This window comes from Peromyscus leucopus, chromosome 1 (assembly GCF_004664715.2).
Source record: "Peromyscus leucopus breed LL Stock chromosome 1, UCI_PerLeu_2.1, whole genome shotgun sequence".
NCBI lineage: Eukaryota > Metazoa > Chordata > Mammalia > Rodentia > Cricetidae > Peromyscus > Peromyscus leucopus.
Window position 1 is genome coordinate 128,038,353 of NC_051063.1, and position 19,185 is coordinate 128,057,537.

The 19,185-nt window shown below is 42.2% G+C and overlaps 1 protein-coding gene across 1 annotated transcript in view; it reads left to right on the plus strand.

Annotated features, from left to right (window-relative positions):
* Oca2 (OCA2 melanosomal transmembrane protein) overlaps nt 1–19,185 on the plus strand; it is a 279,134-nt gene that overhangs the window by 19,206 nt on the left and 240,743 nt on the right. Inside the window, exons 3-4 of the mRNA XM_028894677.2 lie at nt 14,272–14,367; nt 17,978–18,166. Of these exons, the coding sequence (XP_028750510.1) occupies nt 14,272–14,367; nt 17,978–18,166 (285 nt within the window). The remainder of the gene's footprint in view (nt 1–14,271; nt 14,368–17,977; nt 18,167–19,185) is intronic.

Consider the following 19,185-nt stretch of genomic DNA (forward strand, 5'->3'; position numbering starts at 1 on the left):
CCTTTTTTCAAGCAAATTGCATTTTTGACAGCTTCATGAATGTGTTGTATTTTAACCACATTATCTTCTCTTATCTCCCTCCGAAAACCTTTTTTCTTCCCAATTATTCATCCTTTTTTTCTTTTTTGACTCATTGAGTTTAATTAAGGTTGCTTGTATGAGCACAGGTAGGGATATTTCCTAGAGTTTGGCAACTGAACCACGTCCATGCTACTGTAAAAAAAAATGTGTCCCCTTCTGCCCTAGGAATCATCCACTGCCAACAACTTCTCAAGGCAGGGTGGAGCCTCATGAGCCCTTCCCCATCTGTGCTGGCATGTTGTCAGGCAAAAGCTTTTCAAATCTTGAGCAGCTGCTGTTGAGTCCATGGATGTCACGGCCACAGCATGTCTGGAAAACAGCTTCCCACAGAGCTGCTCACCATCCTCTGTCTCCTGCGTTTCTTCTGCTCCCTCTCTGACGATGTTCTCTGAGCGTTAGAAGGATAAGCATTGAACAGTCACTTATTTTCAGCACTTTGACTGGTTATGAATTTCTCGCCATCATTCTTTGCAAAATCAAGCTTCTCTAACTAGGGAACTAACATGTAGGCATAAGTATAGATATTCAGGAGACGGCTTGAGTGGCACAGTAGGTCCACGTAGCAAAACAACAGTAGCAACTTCCCTGCCGGGGTGGTGACTAGGTTCATAGTATCAGGTGTGGATTCTCTCCTATGGAGCGGGCCTGAAGTCCAGTTAGAAAGCAGTTGGTGACCCCCATAATAGTTAAACCACGGCTGTATCAGTGGGCATATCTCACTTGGCAGTTCAGTGGTACAGCAGGTAAAGTTCAGAGATTGGTAATGCTGTTGCTTAATTTCCCCCCCTACCAGACTGAATAGCATAGGGTAGAATCTTCTAGCACTATGAAAACCACCTAGTAATGCGGAGTGGCTGTAATTGTGGGGAACTGAATGTCCAGCCCATTTCCAGCTTGATTTCTCTGTGTCCTGCAACCAAAGCATGAAGTGTCTTCAGCACTATCTATTTTTGGTAGGCATGAATCAAGAACAGTGTCAGTAGCTTATATTGTTTTGGGAGCCTCAAGGGCCCCTCTGACTAATAATTTCTAGAAAGGTATCTTGCCCCTGGCACTGAGATTTTTGCTTAATAATCTGTGCTTTCTGGAATTATCATTATCTATCTACATAAAGTACTTGTGTTCAAACTATGTTATTATTATTATCATTACTATAGGCTTTTTTTTTGTTTTTGTTTTTTTTTTTTTTTGAGACAGGGTTTCTCTGTGTAGCTTTGGAGCCTTTTCTGGAACTCACTCTGTAGCCCAGGCGGGCCTCGAACTCACAGAGATCTGCCTGCTTCTGCCTCCTGAGTGCCGAGGATTAAAGGCGTACACCACCACCACCTGGCTATTATAGTTTTTTAAACTAACTTTCAAAATAGCAGTTTTCCATGTGATGTTTCCACCGTACATCCCTAGTTTTCTTCGACTCTCTCATATACCCTTCTTTTCCCACATTTTTCAATCTTTATCCCCACTTAAGTCTCTTCATCACTGGTCCCTTCTACTCTCGTATCATGAAGATTCTACTCTTCACCTCCTCAGCACCTCTCCTTTGCTGTGGTGTTCCCTCTCTACACTCTCGTTACACACTCTATACACACTGGTTCCAACTCAAAAGCACACATTTAAAGTCTAAAGCTACAATCATATATGAGTGAGAGCAACCAGCATTTGTCTTATTGAACTTGGCTTACCTCGCTTAGCATAATATTCTCCAGTTCCACCCATTTTCCTGAAAATTTCCTTTTGCTATACAGCTGAATAAGATCCCATGGTGTATGTACCATCTTTTCATTTTTCATGTGATGAACATGTAGGCTGATTCCATGTCTTAGCTGTTGTGACTAGAGCAGCATTGCACGTGGCTGAGCGGGGAGGTCTCTGCACATATAGTAGGATATAGAGCTCTTTGGGTACATGCACAGGACTGGCATAGCTAGGGCGTATGATACTTCTAGTTTTAGCCATGTGAGAAACTGCAATACTCATCTCTATGGTGGTTGCTTCAATTCCATTCCCACCCACAGTGAGTAAAGGCTCTCCTTTTCCTGTAGCCTCACCAGTTTGTTGTCACTGGTTTTCCAGATGGTGGACATTCTGACATTTTCTAGATGGTGACATTCTCTTGAAGTTTTAATTTGCATCCCCCTGGTTGCTAATGATGTTGAGTGCTTGAGAAAATGATCGAGCTGGGTGGTGGTGGTGCACACCTTTAATCCCAGCACTGGGCGTGGGGGGTGGTGGTGGGGGTGGATTTCTGTGAGTTCGAGGCCAGCCTGGTCTACAGAGCGAGTTCCAGGACAGCTAGGACTGTTACACAGAGAAACCCTGTCTTGAAAAGCCAAAAAAAAAAAAAAAAAAAAAAAAAAAAAAAAGAGAAAATACCATGAGAGAGGGAGACATCATGGGGATAGGGAGAAACCGGGTGGTAAGGAGAAAGGATGGATGCTAAGACAGAAAAAACCAGGTTTTTCAACAATGACATTACCAGGCCTTTCAATTCCAGAAGGCCAAAGATAAAAATGTTCATTTATAATCACCACATTCTATACACTGCATCATTTAGTTCTGACTGCATTTGTACATATATGAAAAAATAAATTGAATAAGAAGTGGTAAAAAAAAAAGAGAGAAAATGATGGGTAATTTGTACTTCTTTTTGAGAGCATTTTGTTCAGTTCAAGAGTCCATTTTTTTCATAGAGTTGTTCGTTTTTATTTTTATTTTTTGTATAGTCTAGATATCAATCCTCTGTCAGACAGATAGCTGACAAGGATTTTCTCTGACTCTGTGGGCTGCCTTTTTGCTCAGTGGTGGGTCTCCTTTGTTGTATAAAAGCTGCTGAATTTCATGGGTGCCTTTGTTGCTGACATAAGGTCACCGAGGGGCCATAGTCTCATACTCCTTACCTCTGCCTATTCTTCAAAGTGTTTTTCCTACTTTCTCCCCAGCGGTTCCCCTGTTTTCAGTCTTAAGTTATTTGATCCATGTGGAATTTTTTTTATCCATTGTGAGAGATACAGACTGAGTTTCATTCTTCTGTTTGTAGACAGGCGGTTACTCCAGCACCATTTGTTGAGGAGGTCAGGTTTTCTCTAATAAGTATTTTTGGAATTATAGTTGAAAAGTGTACAATTTAGTGACATTAATTAGACTTATGATGAATAATCATCACAACTATGTAATTTCAAAATGTTCTTATCACCCTAGACAGGAATTTTGTATTTGTTAAAGCAGTAACTCCCCATACCCTCTCTCTTGCATTGGTACCAAAAACCTACCTTACGTCTCTATTTGCTGACCATAGCTACTTCATGAAGGTGGAACCATACAGAAAATATTCTTTTACTTCTTGTTCAGTTGCTCAGTAGATGAACATGCTTCATTATGTAGTATGCACCATTTTTTAATTTTAAAGGTTTTTAAAAATTAACTTTATCATAAAAAGACAAGTAAATAAAAAAACCCGCCGGGCGTTGGTGGCGCACGCTTTTAATCCCAGCACTCGGGAGGCAGAGCCAGGCAAATCTCTGTGAGTTCGAGGCCAGCCTGGGCTACCAAGTGAGCTCCAGGAAAGGCGCAAAGCTACACAGAGAAACCCTGTCTTGAAAAACCAAAAAAAAAAAAAAAAAAAAAAAAGCCATTAAAAAAAAAACCCACTAAAATATAGTATGTGCCAATCATTTTTTATAGGGAAATGATATTCCATTGTATATACATGTCACGTTTTCTTTCTCTTTCTTTCTTTCTTTCTTTCTTTCTTTCTTTCTTTCTTTCTTTCTTTCTTTCTTTCTTTCTTTCTTTCTTTTTTTCTTTCTTTCTATACATAGTTGTGTGTGCAGATGCATGCGTGTGTATGCATGGGGCAACCCAGGGTCTACATTGGATGTGTGCCTCAATCATGTCCCCACCTTATTTCTTTTTGTGAGAGGGTCTCTCACTGAACTGGAAACTCATTTGTTTGTCTAGACTGACTCGCTGGCCAGCAAGCTCCGTGGCTCCTCTGTTCCCTGTCTGTTCAGTGCTGGGATCACAGGTGCTGCTCCACATCTAGTTTTTTAAGTGGGTGCTGAAGATGCAAACTCTAGTAGCAACCACTTTACAGACTGAGCCGTCTTCCTGGCCTTCAGTTGGTAGATTTAAGACTAGATATATGAATAATGACATTATCCTTGGAAAATCATATAATTGAATAAAAAATATCAAGATTGAACTATATGTTACCAACAAAAGCCTACTGTAAGCATGAAAGCAGGTAGGCTAAAAGTAAACAGATGAGAAAGTGCCAACGACACTAAAATGTCTAAAAAGAAGAGTGGAGGGGAAGGCTATCAGAAATTAAATTAGAAGAAGCTGTTTTATGAATCAAGACTTTTAAAAAAGAAAGAGTGGATTATAGAGAGAGAATGTTATCTGGGAGGAAGGGGCCACATCGTACTTGTGAGGCAGTCAATTTATCAAAACTGTAATTGTTGATGCGTGTGCACTTAGCCACAGGGCTTCAAAATCTTCAAGCAGAAACTGACCTAACACAGGAGGGAATCACAGAGATCTTAATGCATTCTCTTGGTAACTACTGAAAAAAAAGCCAGACAGAAAATCCTTGAAACTTTACCTGGATCCAAGGCTTGAATCACATGCAGAGAGAGTTGTGACTGCAAACTCTGATTCTGTCTTTATTTTCCATCCTGAGCCACCAGTTGAGGCTGGTGCTGGGCCTTTACTAGCCCAGGACAAAGGCCTGCTCTATCCTGGTAAGTTAACATATGCTCAAGAAGAGCCTAGGAAACACAGTTACCCCTTGGTATCTGCATGGAATGGTTCCTGTGTTCCCTAAGGATGCTCAAGTCCCTCACATAAAATGGTGGGGCATCTGCATAGAGCCTGCATTCTCCTGTAGACTTTAATTCACCTGTCGATGACTTCTAGTACCTAATGCAATGAGAAAACTATATGAAGAGTTGTTATACCACACTGGTTAGGGAACAATGATAAGGAACTCTGTGCATGTTTAGTATTGATGCAAACACTCTAAGTAGTTGATGCAGAACCAGTGATATGGACCTCTTACTGTATACCAAAGTATGCCACTGGCAGGATCATCCTGGAAATGAGGGGTGGACTGAATCTGCTGTCCACTTTAGAAAGACTTTGCTATCTGTTTTCATTCTTTTACATAGATGCCCTGGAATGTTTTATTGATTTTTAACTTAGGAATGCTTAGGATAATGTTTTTAAAAACATGTTTCTCTTTCTAAGTGAGACATCACTCTTGAGCAAACGCTTCACATATTCCTGATATAGAAATGTGGTATTCCAGAGGGCTGTCTACTCTGGAAAGACATAGCAACCTCTGTGAGGTGCCTTCAGTCTCCTCTGCAGCCTGGTGGGCAAGGCTGATGATTCCAGCTGGCACTCCAGTATCCCTTCATGTCTCTGTGAGCTGAGGCAGCCTTGGTACCAAGGTGCGGGGCGTTTACCCACCACCCCACAGTTCCCCAGAGTTTTCCTGAGTGTGAACAGCGGGAGGATTTAGAGTGTGAGATGAACAGATAGAAAATAAAGGATAGCCTCGAGAGGGCCTGGAATTTATTCCAACAGGCCTTGACTGTCTCTGCCTCAGGGTATGTATGGAGATGCCAAGGGGTGGAGCAAAAGACCTCCCCCCAGCACAGCCAAGTGCAGACCATCTCAGACACCTGCACTCAGGCCCGTGGTCCTAATCATCCTCTCTATGCGGACCTGCTGGGTAAAGCCACAAGGAACCTGAAAACGGGCTCCCACACCAAGGCTGGAATGCGCTTGATAGGTGGAGTCTCTCATTAATCTTCCTGGAAAGCAGATATCCCATCAGTGTGTGTGTGTGTGGGGGGGCATGCTTTTATTTTATGTGCAATAAAAATACTTATCTCTTAATTAATTACCCCAATCCCAAGCCATGACATTGTTAATGATCACTTTTCTGGGCTTTCTGGCTAATTGAACTGAATGATTTTTTTCCCTCTGAATTAAAACAATTGTTTGAATAATGTGTTCATTGCTCACTGGGTTGAGATGTGAAAACTCACTTATTATACTATAGCCACTCTTCCAACGTCACTATTTTCATTTCACTCATTAGCTTGAAAAGGAAGGATCATGCCTTTTATGTCTGGGGAATTCTTAAGCCTTAGCTTGAAAGGTTCTCTCTGACTGCCTGTATGTAAATCCAGAGAGAGTAGGCATGGTGTGTCTGTGTGGTGTGCATATATAAGGTATGTGTGTGTACGTTTGTATGCACATGTGTGTCTAGTTTTTATGTACATGTGCATGTGTGCATGTGTGTGCATATGTGTGGTATGTGTGCACGTGTGTGGTGTGTGTGGTGTATGTGCTTTCATGAATGTGTGTGTGTGTGTGCATGCATGGTGTGTGTATGCATGTGTGGGGTGTGTGTGTCTGTATGGTGTATGTATGCATGTATGGGGTGTGTATACATGTGTGGGGTGTGTGTGTGTGCATGTGTGGTGTGTGTATGCATGTGTGGGGTGTGTGTGTGCATGTGTGGTGTGTGTATACATGTGTGGGGTGTGGGTGTGTCTGTATGGTGTATGTATGTATGTATGGGGTGTGTATACATGTGTGGGGTGTGTGTGGATGTATGTGGTGTGTGCGCATGTGTGTGCATATGTGTGGTATGTGTGCACATGTGTGGTGTATGTGCTTTCATGAATGTGTGTGTGTGTGTGTGTGTGTGTGCATGCATGGTGTGTGTATGCATGTGTGGGGTGTGTGTGTGTTTGTATGGTGTATGTATGCATGTATGGGGTGTGTTTGCATGTGTGGGGTGTGTGTGGATGTATGTGGTGTGTGTGTGCATGTGTGTGTGTGTGTGTGTGTGTGTGTGTATTTTTAGCACTTATTGAGCAATCACCCACTTCAACAGCAAGCTGGCAGGAATAGCAATGAATGTTTGGTTTTGTTATGAATATATGTAGTTCTTGTTCACTTGGGCAAGTCATTAACCTTCTCATTGAATCATAAACTTCAACAATCATCTTGTTGGTTCTAGGGAGTTCACTTGGTAAAGCATCAAAGTTATAATAATGCTAGTTGTTATGTTTACTTGTATGCACACTCGAGATCTTCTGTGATAATGCCTCTTTCAGAAAACACCTTTGCCTTCAAAGATACAGGACTTATGCCAGACCCTATAGTCAAGTTAATAACAAGCCCGTGATCATTTACGATTATGTACTCAATCTGCTCTCATATTAATCTGCCTTGAAGAAGGCAGTGTGACCAATCTTACTATGCCTTAGATTTCCCATATAGATTTACAACCTAAGCTAATTGCATAGCTTCAGTCTTAAACTATGTACTCATCCATACTCCTGATGAGAAGAATGTATTTGTGTTATAACCATTTGCTGAAAACAGTCAAGAAGTTGAAAGCCACCTTAACAGACACCCCATAAATGTTGGAAGCAGCATGCAGGTTTAGCTTTGTAACATCTGTTTGAGGTTTGAGTGCTATTCTGGGTCATTTGGAGTCAGGAAAGTACATTCTCCCCTTGTTAACTCTGTCAAAGATTTCTGTAGAAAAATATTCCTCATTCTTTACCCACACCATGTTTTCTGTGCTGTTCAATAAATGCAGAACAAAGCCCTTTATTAGGAACAGGCAATACAGACAGGCCACAAACCACAAACTACAGACAGACAGACAGACAGACAGAAGATACAGGGAGAGAAGTGAAGAATTCAAATTTAAATTCACTCTTGGTCTTAAGTACTCCAAGAGGAAGTCTCTTTTTATTCCTTAATGAGATATTGATGAATTTTGTGAATTTTTGTGCCCTGTGTGAGCCTTCCTTAATGCATTATTGAAGCATTCTTCAAATCTTTGACCTAGTATCTTTCTCATTTCAACCTGAAAAGCTCCTTTTAGTCATTTCTTGTGAGCTAGATGTTCTGGCCATGCTCTGCTTAAAAACATGGTGCTGGGCATGGTAACACACACCTGTAATCCCAGCACTACAGAGGAGAGGCAGGTGGGTCTCTGAATTCAAGGACACCCTGGGCTACATAGCAAGTTCCAGACTTGAATGCAGAGTCAATAATGAGAACCTGTCTCAAGCAAAACAAAACAAAACAAAACAAAACAAAACAAAACAAAACAAAACAAAAAACTGGTAATGCCTTCCTTCCTTTCTCACTTTTGAAGGCTAGATTTACTGACGTAGCATTTTAGTTGACAGTGTTTTTCACCTAGCATTTTAAATATATACATATGAGGCTTCTTTTCCAGGATTTCTGCTATGAGTCTTATTGATGATCTTTGAGATGTGATGGGTCATTTCTCTTTCCCTGTTTTCAAGATACCAATTTTGCCTTCACCAGCTTGACATCACATGTTACATCATGTTGGATTTCTTGTGTTTATGCTATTTGAAGTTTGTTGAGATTCTTGTATTTCCACATTTATTTCTTCAATAAAACTTGGGATTTCTTTAGTCAGTATTTCTTCAAATACTTTTTTCTTCTTTTCTCTCTCTTCCTTGAGACTCCTAAAATGTATGCATTGGTTAATTCAATTCCACAAGTGCCCTAATCTCTTTTCACATAATCTTCTTTCTTTTTAAAATTTTCTCCTATATTTGATTCTGTTTTATTTTAAAGTTTTCTCACATCTTCCACCTGCTAAGTTAGGTGTTAGGAGTTTCTTGTGAGGCTGGGAGATGGCTTAATGCACAAGCCTGATGATGATGTTGGATTTGCAACACCCACATATGAGTCAGGTCTGGTGTCATGTGCCCTAACTCCACACTAGAGGGCAGGGGTGGGCAGATCCAGAGAGCTCCCTGGCTGACCAGGGAAGCCTAGGTAATGATGGGTTCCAGGTTTGGTGAGAAACTTTGCCTCAAAATAGAAGGTGAAGAAACAACTAAGGAAGATATTCCAACATCACTAGCCTCTGGCCTCCACATACGCCCACATGGGTGAGCATGCAAGTGCACACATGGGCGTGTGCACACACACATACACACTCAGATGACATTTATTATATTTTTTTGGCTCCAAATTTTTATTTGGTCCTATTTGACTATTTCAGTCTTTTTGTTGATTTCTTTCTAATTTTATTCATTTTTTATTTCACCTGTTGCCTTTACTTTTTTGTCCATTTCTTAAAAGGTAGGGTCTCATGGATACTAGGCTGGCTTTGAACTTGCTATATAGACATGGACGGCCTGGAACTTATAATTCTCCCTGTCTATACCTTCCCAGTGTTGGGATTACAGGGGAACACTACCACACCTGGTTTATACAGGACTGAGGCTTGAACCCAGATCTTCATGTGTGCAAGGCATGAACTTTACCAACTGAGCCACATTTCCAGACATGTTTTGCAGACATCCTTTCTGAAGCACTCCCTTATTGATTAGATGGGTATGCTTAAGTGTTGTTCAAATTTTAGATGGTCTTTTAATAAAAAACCCAGAGCCAGATATCAGGGTGAGAGCTGAAAGATCAGAGAAGCAGAACAGCCTTCCACTAGTTCTTATCTTTATGAAATCCTCAGCCTGAAGAGAGTGAGTTCCTGTTTCCTCATGCCTTATATACCTTTCTCTGCCCGGCCATATTACTTCCTGGGATTAAAGGCATGTGTGCTTCCTAAGCAAAAGGCATGAGATTTTAAGTGCTGGGATTAAAGGTGTGTGCCACCACTGCCTGACCTCTATGTCTAATCTAGTGGCTAGCTCTGTCCTCTAATCCTCAGGCATGCTTATTAGGGTACACAATATATCACCACACTTGAGTTTGAAGGTCAGCTTGAAATAGGAGCCTTTGATCATTCCAACTGCTTACTAAGTGTGAATTTGCTTGATCATATGTATGGGATTTTCAATTTCCTGGTATACATGGCTGCTTTTGAGTATCTTACTTTCCTAAGGAGGGAACACTCCTTGTGAAGGTTTAAGTGGGGATGGGGGCAGAGAGATAGGGTAGAGAAGTGGAGAGTGGGTGGGATAACTTAAAGTAAGGATGTATGAAGAAGCCTTATGGAAATCTGCTAGTTTATAAATGAATAAAGATACTACATATAATAGTATATAAAACTTTAGTTTGAACAGAAGTACTCCATGTAGCAGGCTTTCTTTGGGCTGTCAACCAGATCCAAAATAAAGACATGGAGACTTAATATTGGTTATGAATGCTTGGCCTTATCTTATGTTTGTCCCATTAACTCTTATAACTTAATTTAACCTGTTTCTCTTTATCTGTGTTTTGCCTCAGGGTTTTTAACCTTTCTTTCACTCTGTATGGCCTACTTTCACTGCTTCCTCTGTGTCTGTCTGTCTGGCCCTAGGCATCTCCCTTTTTTCTCCCTCATTCTCTCTCTTGTTCTCTCAAGCCTAGATTCCTCCTTTTATTTAGTTTCTCTGCCTGCCAGCCCCACCTATCCCTCTACTGCCTAACTATTGACCAATCAGGTGCCTCAGGCAGGCAAAGCAATGCATCTTTACATTGTTAAACAAACGCAACACAAACAAACGTAACATACCTTTACATAGTTAAAGTAATATTCCACAATAACCCTGCATGAGTAGGTGACAATGGTACTCCCAGAAGACATGGATTATTAAGTGAAAATCTCAGTGTCAGTCACAGGATATTTCTCTTCGAGTTAGTGTCCAGGGAGGCTCTAGGAGGGACACAAAAATAACACAGGCTATTGACATTGTTCTGGGTTGTCCACCAGAACTAGTTGATAAGATCCCATTGCTGGAGACACCATGTATTTTGAACACAGGTCATGGAGAAATCAACTTTGGCTGAACAGGAAACTATTTCCTTGCTTGCTGGCTTATATAGTTGTGGTGATCTTGTGTTCCCCAAAATATTGTGCACCCTAATAAATTTATCTGGGGTCAGAGAACAGAACATCCACTAGATAGACATAGAGGCCAAAAAATGGTGGCACACACCCCTTTAATCCTATCACTTGGGAGGCAGAGATCCATCCGGATCTCTGTGAGTTCAAGGCCATACTAGAAACAGCTAGGCATGGTAACAAGAGCCTTTAATCCCAGGAAGTGATGGCAGAAAGGTATAGAAGGTGTGAAGACCAGAAACTAGAAGCTTTTGGCTGGTTAAGCTTTTAGGCTTTTGAGCAGCACAGTTCAGCTGAGAGGCATCCAGTCTGAGGAAACAGGATCAGCTGAGGAACTGGCAAGGTGAGGAAGCTGTGGCTTGTTCTGCTTCTTTGATCTTCCAGTATTCACTCTAATATCTGGCTCTGGGTTTGTTTTTATTAATAAGACCATTTAAGATTTCTGCCACACATAGAGACAGAAGGTGCTGTACAGAATTGCTGGGGGGAGAAAAGGCATCCACAGCCTCAACTGACACTAGACCTTGCCTGCTACAATACTGACCTCCTTGAAAACTGTGCCCACCATTGCAATAGTGGCATGACTATTATAGGAGCAACCAATTTCTTTCCAGACGGATTTGAGGCCTGCGTCACAGGAGAGATGGCATGCCTTGTACTCTAAACCTGCTGAAAAGCCCATGACTGGGGAGATCATAGGCCCCGATGGGGCGAGTACCCATTGTTGCTATGCTAACTGGTTGTGTTGTAAACTGCCTTCTAAATACTTATGTTCACACCCTTAGATCTATGTTGCTCTCAACTTTGGTCAGAGAAGCTTCTTTTGACTGTAGAGAGTGGTTTATGCAGAGAATCATAACTGACTGAAGTACCAAGTATAAGTAGCTGTGAGTGTTTAGCTGTGGATAAACTGTCTATATTAACTCATCCCATCCACGGCTTAGGGAACATTTGCGGGAGACTGGGTGGGATGAATGTGAGAGCCGGATGGATGGGGAGGAGAGCTGTGAAAAGTCAACTTCTGGATGTGACCTGGCTGCTGCACAAATAAATCAACTCAGTGGCTGTGGTCACCTGCACAAGGCCCATGCAATATCAAGCCAGTCAAAATTCCAGCGTGGGTGGTGGAGGGAGGGACCCCTGAGGACCCACTTTGGGCATAGAAGCTAATTGGCAGTTGGTGGTTGCTGAGTGGATGGCATGAACAAAGGCAGAGGTCATTGGATGCAGGAGGTATTAATAAAACCAAGAAGAAGTCATGAAGATAGGAAGGAGAGGGAGGCTCGAGAGGAAGCTGGAGGGAGGCAGTGGTGGATGGATATAGTGCATAAATACATACAATTTCAAAGATTAGATAAAAGTATTATTGAAAAGAAGATTGGTAAAGGCAGTAATATCGCAAACTTATACATTCTAGGCCACCCTGCCTTACAAAAAAAAAGACTAACAGGAAGTTTTTAAAATATTAACAGTAAGGATCTCTGAATCCTAAAATTATGTACAATTGTTTAATTTGTTATCATCTTTTACAGTCTCCTAGTTCCTCAAAGTAAGTATAGGCACATGCACTTTTCACTTATAATATCTCCTTATTTACTGCGACAAAGCAAAAGCATTTGTGCATGCATGTATGTGTACGTGTATGTGTGCATGTGTGTATATATGTATATATCTGTGTATGTGTATATGTGTGTGACTATATGTGTGAATGTATGTGTACATGTGTGTGTTTCTTTTCACATGATTGAGAAACTAGAGGCACAGAGTAGTTAAATTATTTGAGCAAGGTCCTTACAACAATTAGCTTTCCCACAAGTACTCTGTAAACATGAAGGCAGCAACAGAGAGCAGCTGGATACTGACACACTGGGACACTTCTATAAATGTAACAGATGACGTTCTGGATCAGTTATGGGAGATGAGGGAGCCGACTCACCAAACCGATTAAGCCAGTTTGAGCTGCAAAAGCATGCTAAGGGTTAAATGTCTCAGGCAGAATTCTTCTTTGCCTTCCTTTAGAAAACTTATTTATTTTTATGTGTATAGATGTTTTGCCTGATTATGTCTGTGCATCATGTGTGTGCCTGGTACACTTAAAGGTCAGAAGAGGGCATTGGGTCTCCTAAGACTAGAATTACAGATGGTTGTGAGCTGCCATGTGGGTGATGGGAATGGAATCTGGGTCTTCTGGAAGAGCAGTCATTGTTCTTAACCACCGAGCAATCTTTCCAGCCCCCATACTTTCCCTTTTTGGTGTCCTAAGCCAAGAAATCTACCTAATGTTTCTATCCTGATGTTCCCTTGTCTTTAGCAGCCTGTGAGCAGGGTTCTTGGGCACCTCTGTTCTCTATAGGAAATGGTGCAGGGCAAGCTCAGAACACACACACTTGTTCTAGGCAGACCGCTTTCTTGAGATATGGTAGGTGCTGTTAGACACAGGGGAAGAGCATGACTTTTCAGTTCTCCACAAGACAAGAGTCTTATGGTCCGTGTACCAGGTAAACACTTACATGAAATAAGGCAAACAGGATTATTTTCCTTAAATTCCTTCTTTGGTGTCATTTGTTCATTTATAACCTGAAAGAATTACTGTTATTTCCCTGGGTGAATGTTTCATAGTGGCCACAGCACCTGCGTATGATATGGGCTCCATAAGAGAAGGCAGGCACCAGTGTATAAGGTAATTAGGTAGGAAAGCGGTTTCTTTAACCTCTCATGAAAACTCCTCTAACTTTATGTGTGCATGTTGGTACATGGTGTAGTCTCTGGTTTGAGGGATGCCTTTACGGCGGCCCTTCCTCCACTGGACAGGCCAACATAGCAAATGGGCATCCTATCCAGGGCAAACTTTACTTTGTTTCAACTACGGCTACAATGCCATATTTTCTGAGAACCATTCTGACCTGTTTGCCCTGACTTCTGATGGTAGCCACTAGGACATTTTCCAAGAGATTTCAGGAGACAGACTTTTCTACCTAAGATTTCAGGACATTTTCCAAGTGATTTCAGGAGACAGACTTTTCTACCTAAGAAAGAGACCCACTGGATGTTATTGTTTTTATTGATGAAAAGTGCTGGGTCACCTGCTATAGTGAGCCCCAAAGGATCAGTCCCCTGGCAGATGGTCTCTCTTATGAGAATTGCTTTGTACTTTTGATCTGTGTCAAGCTGGAAAGGAGAGTCCTCTAGCCGTCCCTCCTAAGTTCTAGCTTTCACTGCTCAGAGAGAACTTTGGTGATGCAGGCCTCATTTGTCTCTGAATTGAGCACTCCATTCCAGCAAGCATCATTCTACCTCAGTGATTCTGGATTCTTCCCTGTCTTTCCCAGGACTTATTCACCTTTGTCTCAGTTCAGCTCCAGCTCCAAAGACCTTTGCTTTAAGGAAGACACTCCTCTGCTCTGGAATTCCTCACAAAAGAAAAGGTGAGTTCCCCCTCCCCTTTTTTATTAAATTAATAACTTTCTGGAAAATGTCTGTGGTACTGAGTATGGTTTGTTTCACAGATGATGGAGAAGTCTCCTGAGATAAGAACTTTTACTTGGCATGTTTGATCTCTGCTAGATCCTTGAGAGTCCATTAGAGTAGATATTTGTGATTTGGGATCGTATTCTGTGGCTTGTGAATTTTCAAGTGGCTTTGGGCATAACCCTGGAATGATGATCTCGCAATGCATACATTCATGCGTGCACGCAATTCTGACAGGCTGTCTTATTGACCCATAGGCTTAACCCTTCTCCACAGGAGCATGACTTAATTCTTTTACTCCTTCCCTAAGAAATAGCTGAAAGCAAACATTCCACACATTTCTTTAGTTATTCCTCTTGAATTACTTGCTCAGCTTTTAAGAGCTGACACATTTCAAATGTGCAGTTCACTACAAGACCAATTTATAAGCACCTGTCCTGTGCATGTGGCACACAGAGACAGGGCTTAGATGTCAGCTGACCTCATGCTGGAGCCAGAGCAAGCTGGAAGCCAAAACTCTGCCTACAAGATGTGCTCCCTTTTTTTCTTTGGCATGTAGTGAATGAAGATATTGGTGGTGGGCTTACTTGGCAATCAACCCTGTGAGCTCCAATAATGACCAGCCCGGCAAGATATGCCAGTTGGTGCAATTATGACACAAATTTTCTGGGGTGCCAGCAGCTTTCTTTTTAAATTTAAGGCCTATTCCACAGGAGAGGATCATATCTGATACTGTAAGCCTGGCCAAGACTCTTTGGCTGGGTGGTCATACATACCCTCCTCCTGTTATTTTGCTAAAAACACAGCATTCAACTGCCTTTGAAATACTTATCCTTCAATCCACAGGTTAATACAGCTTTCATCTCACATCAGAAGCCTCTTTTTCAAGCTTATTTTTAAAATTAATTCTTTGAAGATTTCATACAATATATTTTGATCATATTTACCTCCCTTTTCCTAACATTCCTCACATCCACACTTCCTTCCTTACCTACTCCATTTTGTGTCTTCACTAAAAACAACAGCAACCCATTGAGTCCAGTTCGTGCTGCCCATATACCCTGGCAAGCCTATCCATAGAACACAGAGCAGTCAACCTGGTAATGATTGGAAGCTTTGTCCCAACTGGCTAGCTCCCACAGTGCTGGAAGGTGTGATACACACTGCTGGAGGAGAAACGACATCATCAATCTCACTCAGCTGTGAACCCCGAGAACTACTATCATGACTGCTCTGGCAAGAAAAGCTAGTTGAAGCCCAGAGAATAAGCTGCTGTGGCATGCTCAGCCGAAAATGGGGATATCTATATGCCTCTCTCCTCCCAACATTCAGAGAACATTATAGAAGAGAGGGTAGAAGGAATCAGAGGCTGGGGAGAACTGTTTCAAAACCTTGTCTTCTGGATGGTACAGGACTCACAACGGTGTTGGCTGCTGGTTGAAGAGGTGCACAAGATCAAGCCAGCCTGTTCCCACACGGATGAGCGAGGGTCATGAAGTTACACCTCTAGCTGAGAACTGTCGACCGTTGGTGGCTTCTGGGGGAGGGAGAGTCAGTTTTCTTAAGGGATGTGGCCTCTCACAGGTTTCCACACTCAGTGGATAGCTCTCTACCACCCCCCGCCCCCACCACGGAGCACTAATTGGAACCAGCAGGTAACAAAGGAAAGATGATATGAAGTTGGGTTGGAAAGTTGAATGTGGAGAGTTCTGGGAGAACTTGGAGGGCTAAGTAGGGAGTAGATATGGTCAAAATACGTTGTATACATGTGTGAAAACTCAAAGAACATGTAAACAAAATAAAAAATTTAAAAAAAGCTATTGGTGTTAGGAAAATCTTTTGTCTACTTTTCTGTTTTTTTTTTTTTAAACCACATTTCCTCTGTTACAATTTCAATATGACCAGTGGTTTATTATGAAAACATCAATTGCTTTGTAATTTTACAGAAGGACCCATGTTATTTCAGAGCATTGAGGGCAGTGGCACAGGGTTGGAGAGTGCCCCTAGCCTGCACTAACAGGGTGGTCACTCATCACATGTGACGGGTCAGTTTCAGCTCTCCAGTTATGCTGGTACAACTCAAGACTCTGGAGCAGATGGGGAGAATCCATCTCTACTCCTCAGCACATCCAGTACACAGTGCTGCTATGCACAGTGTAAGCAGTAATGTGCTGCTTCTCCGTAAAGAAAGCTGTTTCTTTAAGAAGCTGTAGCTGTGGTTTTTTTCCTCCAACAATTAAGAGGAAGGTGATACTATTTTTCACACATGGACAGTCTCCAGTCACAAAATCGCTTGAAAAGATAACTATTTCCAAAATCACTTATCTTGGCCACTACATTGTGGTTAAGCCAACCTGATGCCTATCTCTATGTTTTTCCTTAAGAATAAGATTATTATTTTTTATGTGAAAAAGTCTTAAAACCGTTATGTGTTGAGAATTGCAATGCCTGACTAAATTAACATGTGACACCAGATCTTAGCTATATTAAGATTAAAATTGCCATCAATGAACATTCCGTGGATTAATATAAAGACTCTTTTGGTACACCCTTTCAAGGGTCAAATGCATCTGCACTGAAGGATCTCAAGCAATCAGCCATGAGGGAAATGAGGTGCTCACACAAAATTTAGGTAAAGGCTTATGATTCCTTTCCATGTGCCCTTGTAAATACAGACCCCGGCCTTGAACCCTTATTAGCTGATGTTGACATTGTTCATTCTCCTTCACACTGCCGCATTGCTGTGTGGGAAAGCAGGTGGGCCACTTTCCTACAGTCCATCATGGAAGAGGAAAGCTTAACATAAATCACCATGTTGCGGGATACGTGGGACAGGGCTAGCTAGCGAGTGAGTGCTCCTGCACGTTCAGTGAGAAACACATAATGGAAGGAGCATGGACTGGTCTGAGCCAGAGGCAGCTGCACTAGAATCTCAACTACAGTCCAGTAAATATCCTGCAGGGTGACCATTCATTCTGAAGACTGAAAGACTCCACAATATTTGAGTCAAATGACCTGTGATATCAAGAAAGACTCATTGCTGGGAATATGAGGCCAAGCTGTGATGTCTGTGGTCCTGTCAGGAATATGAGGCCATGCTGTGATGTCTGTGGTCCTATTTACTGCTGTGACAAAATTCTTGACAAAAGCAACTTAAGGAAGAAAGTGTCCATTTTCCTCACAGTACTGTCCATCATGGTGGACAGGAATGTGAGGTGGCTGGTTACATTCACCTGCAGTCAAAAAGCAGAGAGAGATGAATGTTGGTGCTCAGTCAGCTTTCTCCTTTTTATTTAGTGGGGGATCCCAGTCCATTGAACAGTGCTGCCCACATTCGGGTGGCTCTTCCCAGCTTTATTAACCCAGTTGAGAACCTCTCTCATAGACATGCTCAGAGATTTGCCTCCTAGGTAATAATACTGACAATCCGTAGTAAGAACTTCTTTTAAAGGCCAGCACTGATTCCATCACATTTTGTACATCACAGCTGAGAAGAAATCTGGTTCTTGAGGGAGATACTATTTCAGGAAATATAAACATAGTTTTTTTTTTTTTTTCCCTTTCCAGGTCACAGTTCATGCCTGTTCATCACCCAGAGTTCATAGCCACTGAAGATTCTTGGGAAAATGGCCTGACTGCCTGGGAGCAAAGATGCATGTTGGGCAAAGAGATTACGGATATGCCTACACTGGCCTCCTCAGAGAAGGGGCATCTTTCAGGCAGTGTCCACCTCAGAGTTCAGGTCTCCAAACTGGGGTAGGTGGATGTGGAGAGACAGCTCTGGCTGTGGATAAGGCTGTATGTGGCTTTGTGTTTGCCCTGAGGCCTTGCCCATACTTCAGCCTTCCAAAAGTCTAGGGTTTAAAGGAGGACGACGTTTTCCTAGTTAGCCAGGCTACACTTTTTCTTCAACGTTATCTACCCTTTCCCTAGGCCATAGGAGACACATAAGTCAGCCCTGCAAAATCAGCAGGGTACTGACCAAGTCACAAGGATGCCCGATGAAAAATCCAAATGACCCACATCTCCTGTTCATTCATTCCTGCTTCTGAGGCTGGCATCTTCTTGACAAACAGGATCACTGGTTTAGGGATCCCTGTGGTGTTTTGGAATTTGCTGTTTTGCAGAGTTCGGTGGGCATGGACGGAGGATTGTGTGTGGGAGTGCTAAGAGGATCTCCTGGCCTCATTTTAGCTTATCTGCTGGGCTTCCTTCCTCACATACATTTATTTGGAGTGAGTTCTTCCTAGATCAAAGTGTTTGAAAGCCCATCTCCAAGGAAAGACCAAGGATTGAGAGCTAAAGCCAGCAGTAGTGGCTGAATGATTGACAGGGCTGTGTGTGGCTGTGTAGTTACCTGCTGTGACATGACATTCTCCACTCCATTGCTTTCTATGAGCTTACATAAAGATGATGGGTGTATGCCCAAGATGCGTGTCACCAAACTATCCAGTATTGGTGTTGCATCACTATGTTTGTGGGTTAGTTTTTTTCGAAGACACTGGAAAGGTTGATGGACTCAGTTTTAGGCCTCAGTGTTTTATCTCTGCTCACAGAAACCCACCTGCCAAGTCATTACCAAGTCACCTGATTGGTTCTCCCAACACTTGTTAGCAGAAGGCGAGTGTCTGGGGTCCTTTCACCTTGACCCTGAACTTTCTAACCTGTCGCCTAACCACCGGCAGCTCCTGCCCCCTGACTGCTCTCAGCTCTCCTCTCAGCATGACAGATGTTTGGCTCATGGATCTGTTCTGAAAAGATACAAGTTGTGAAAT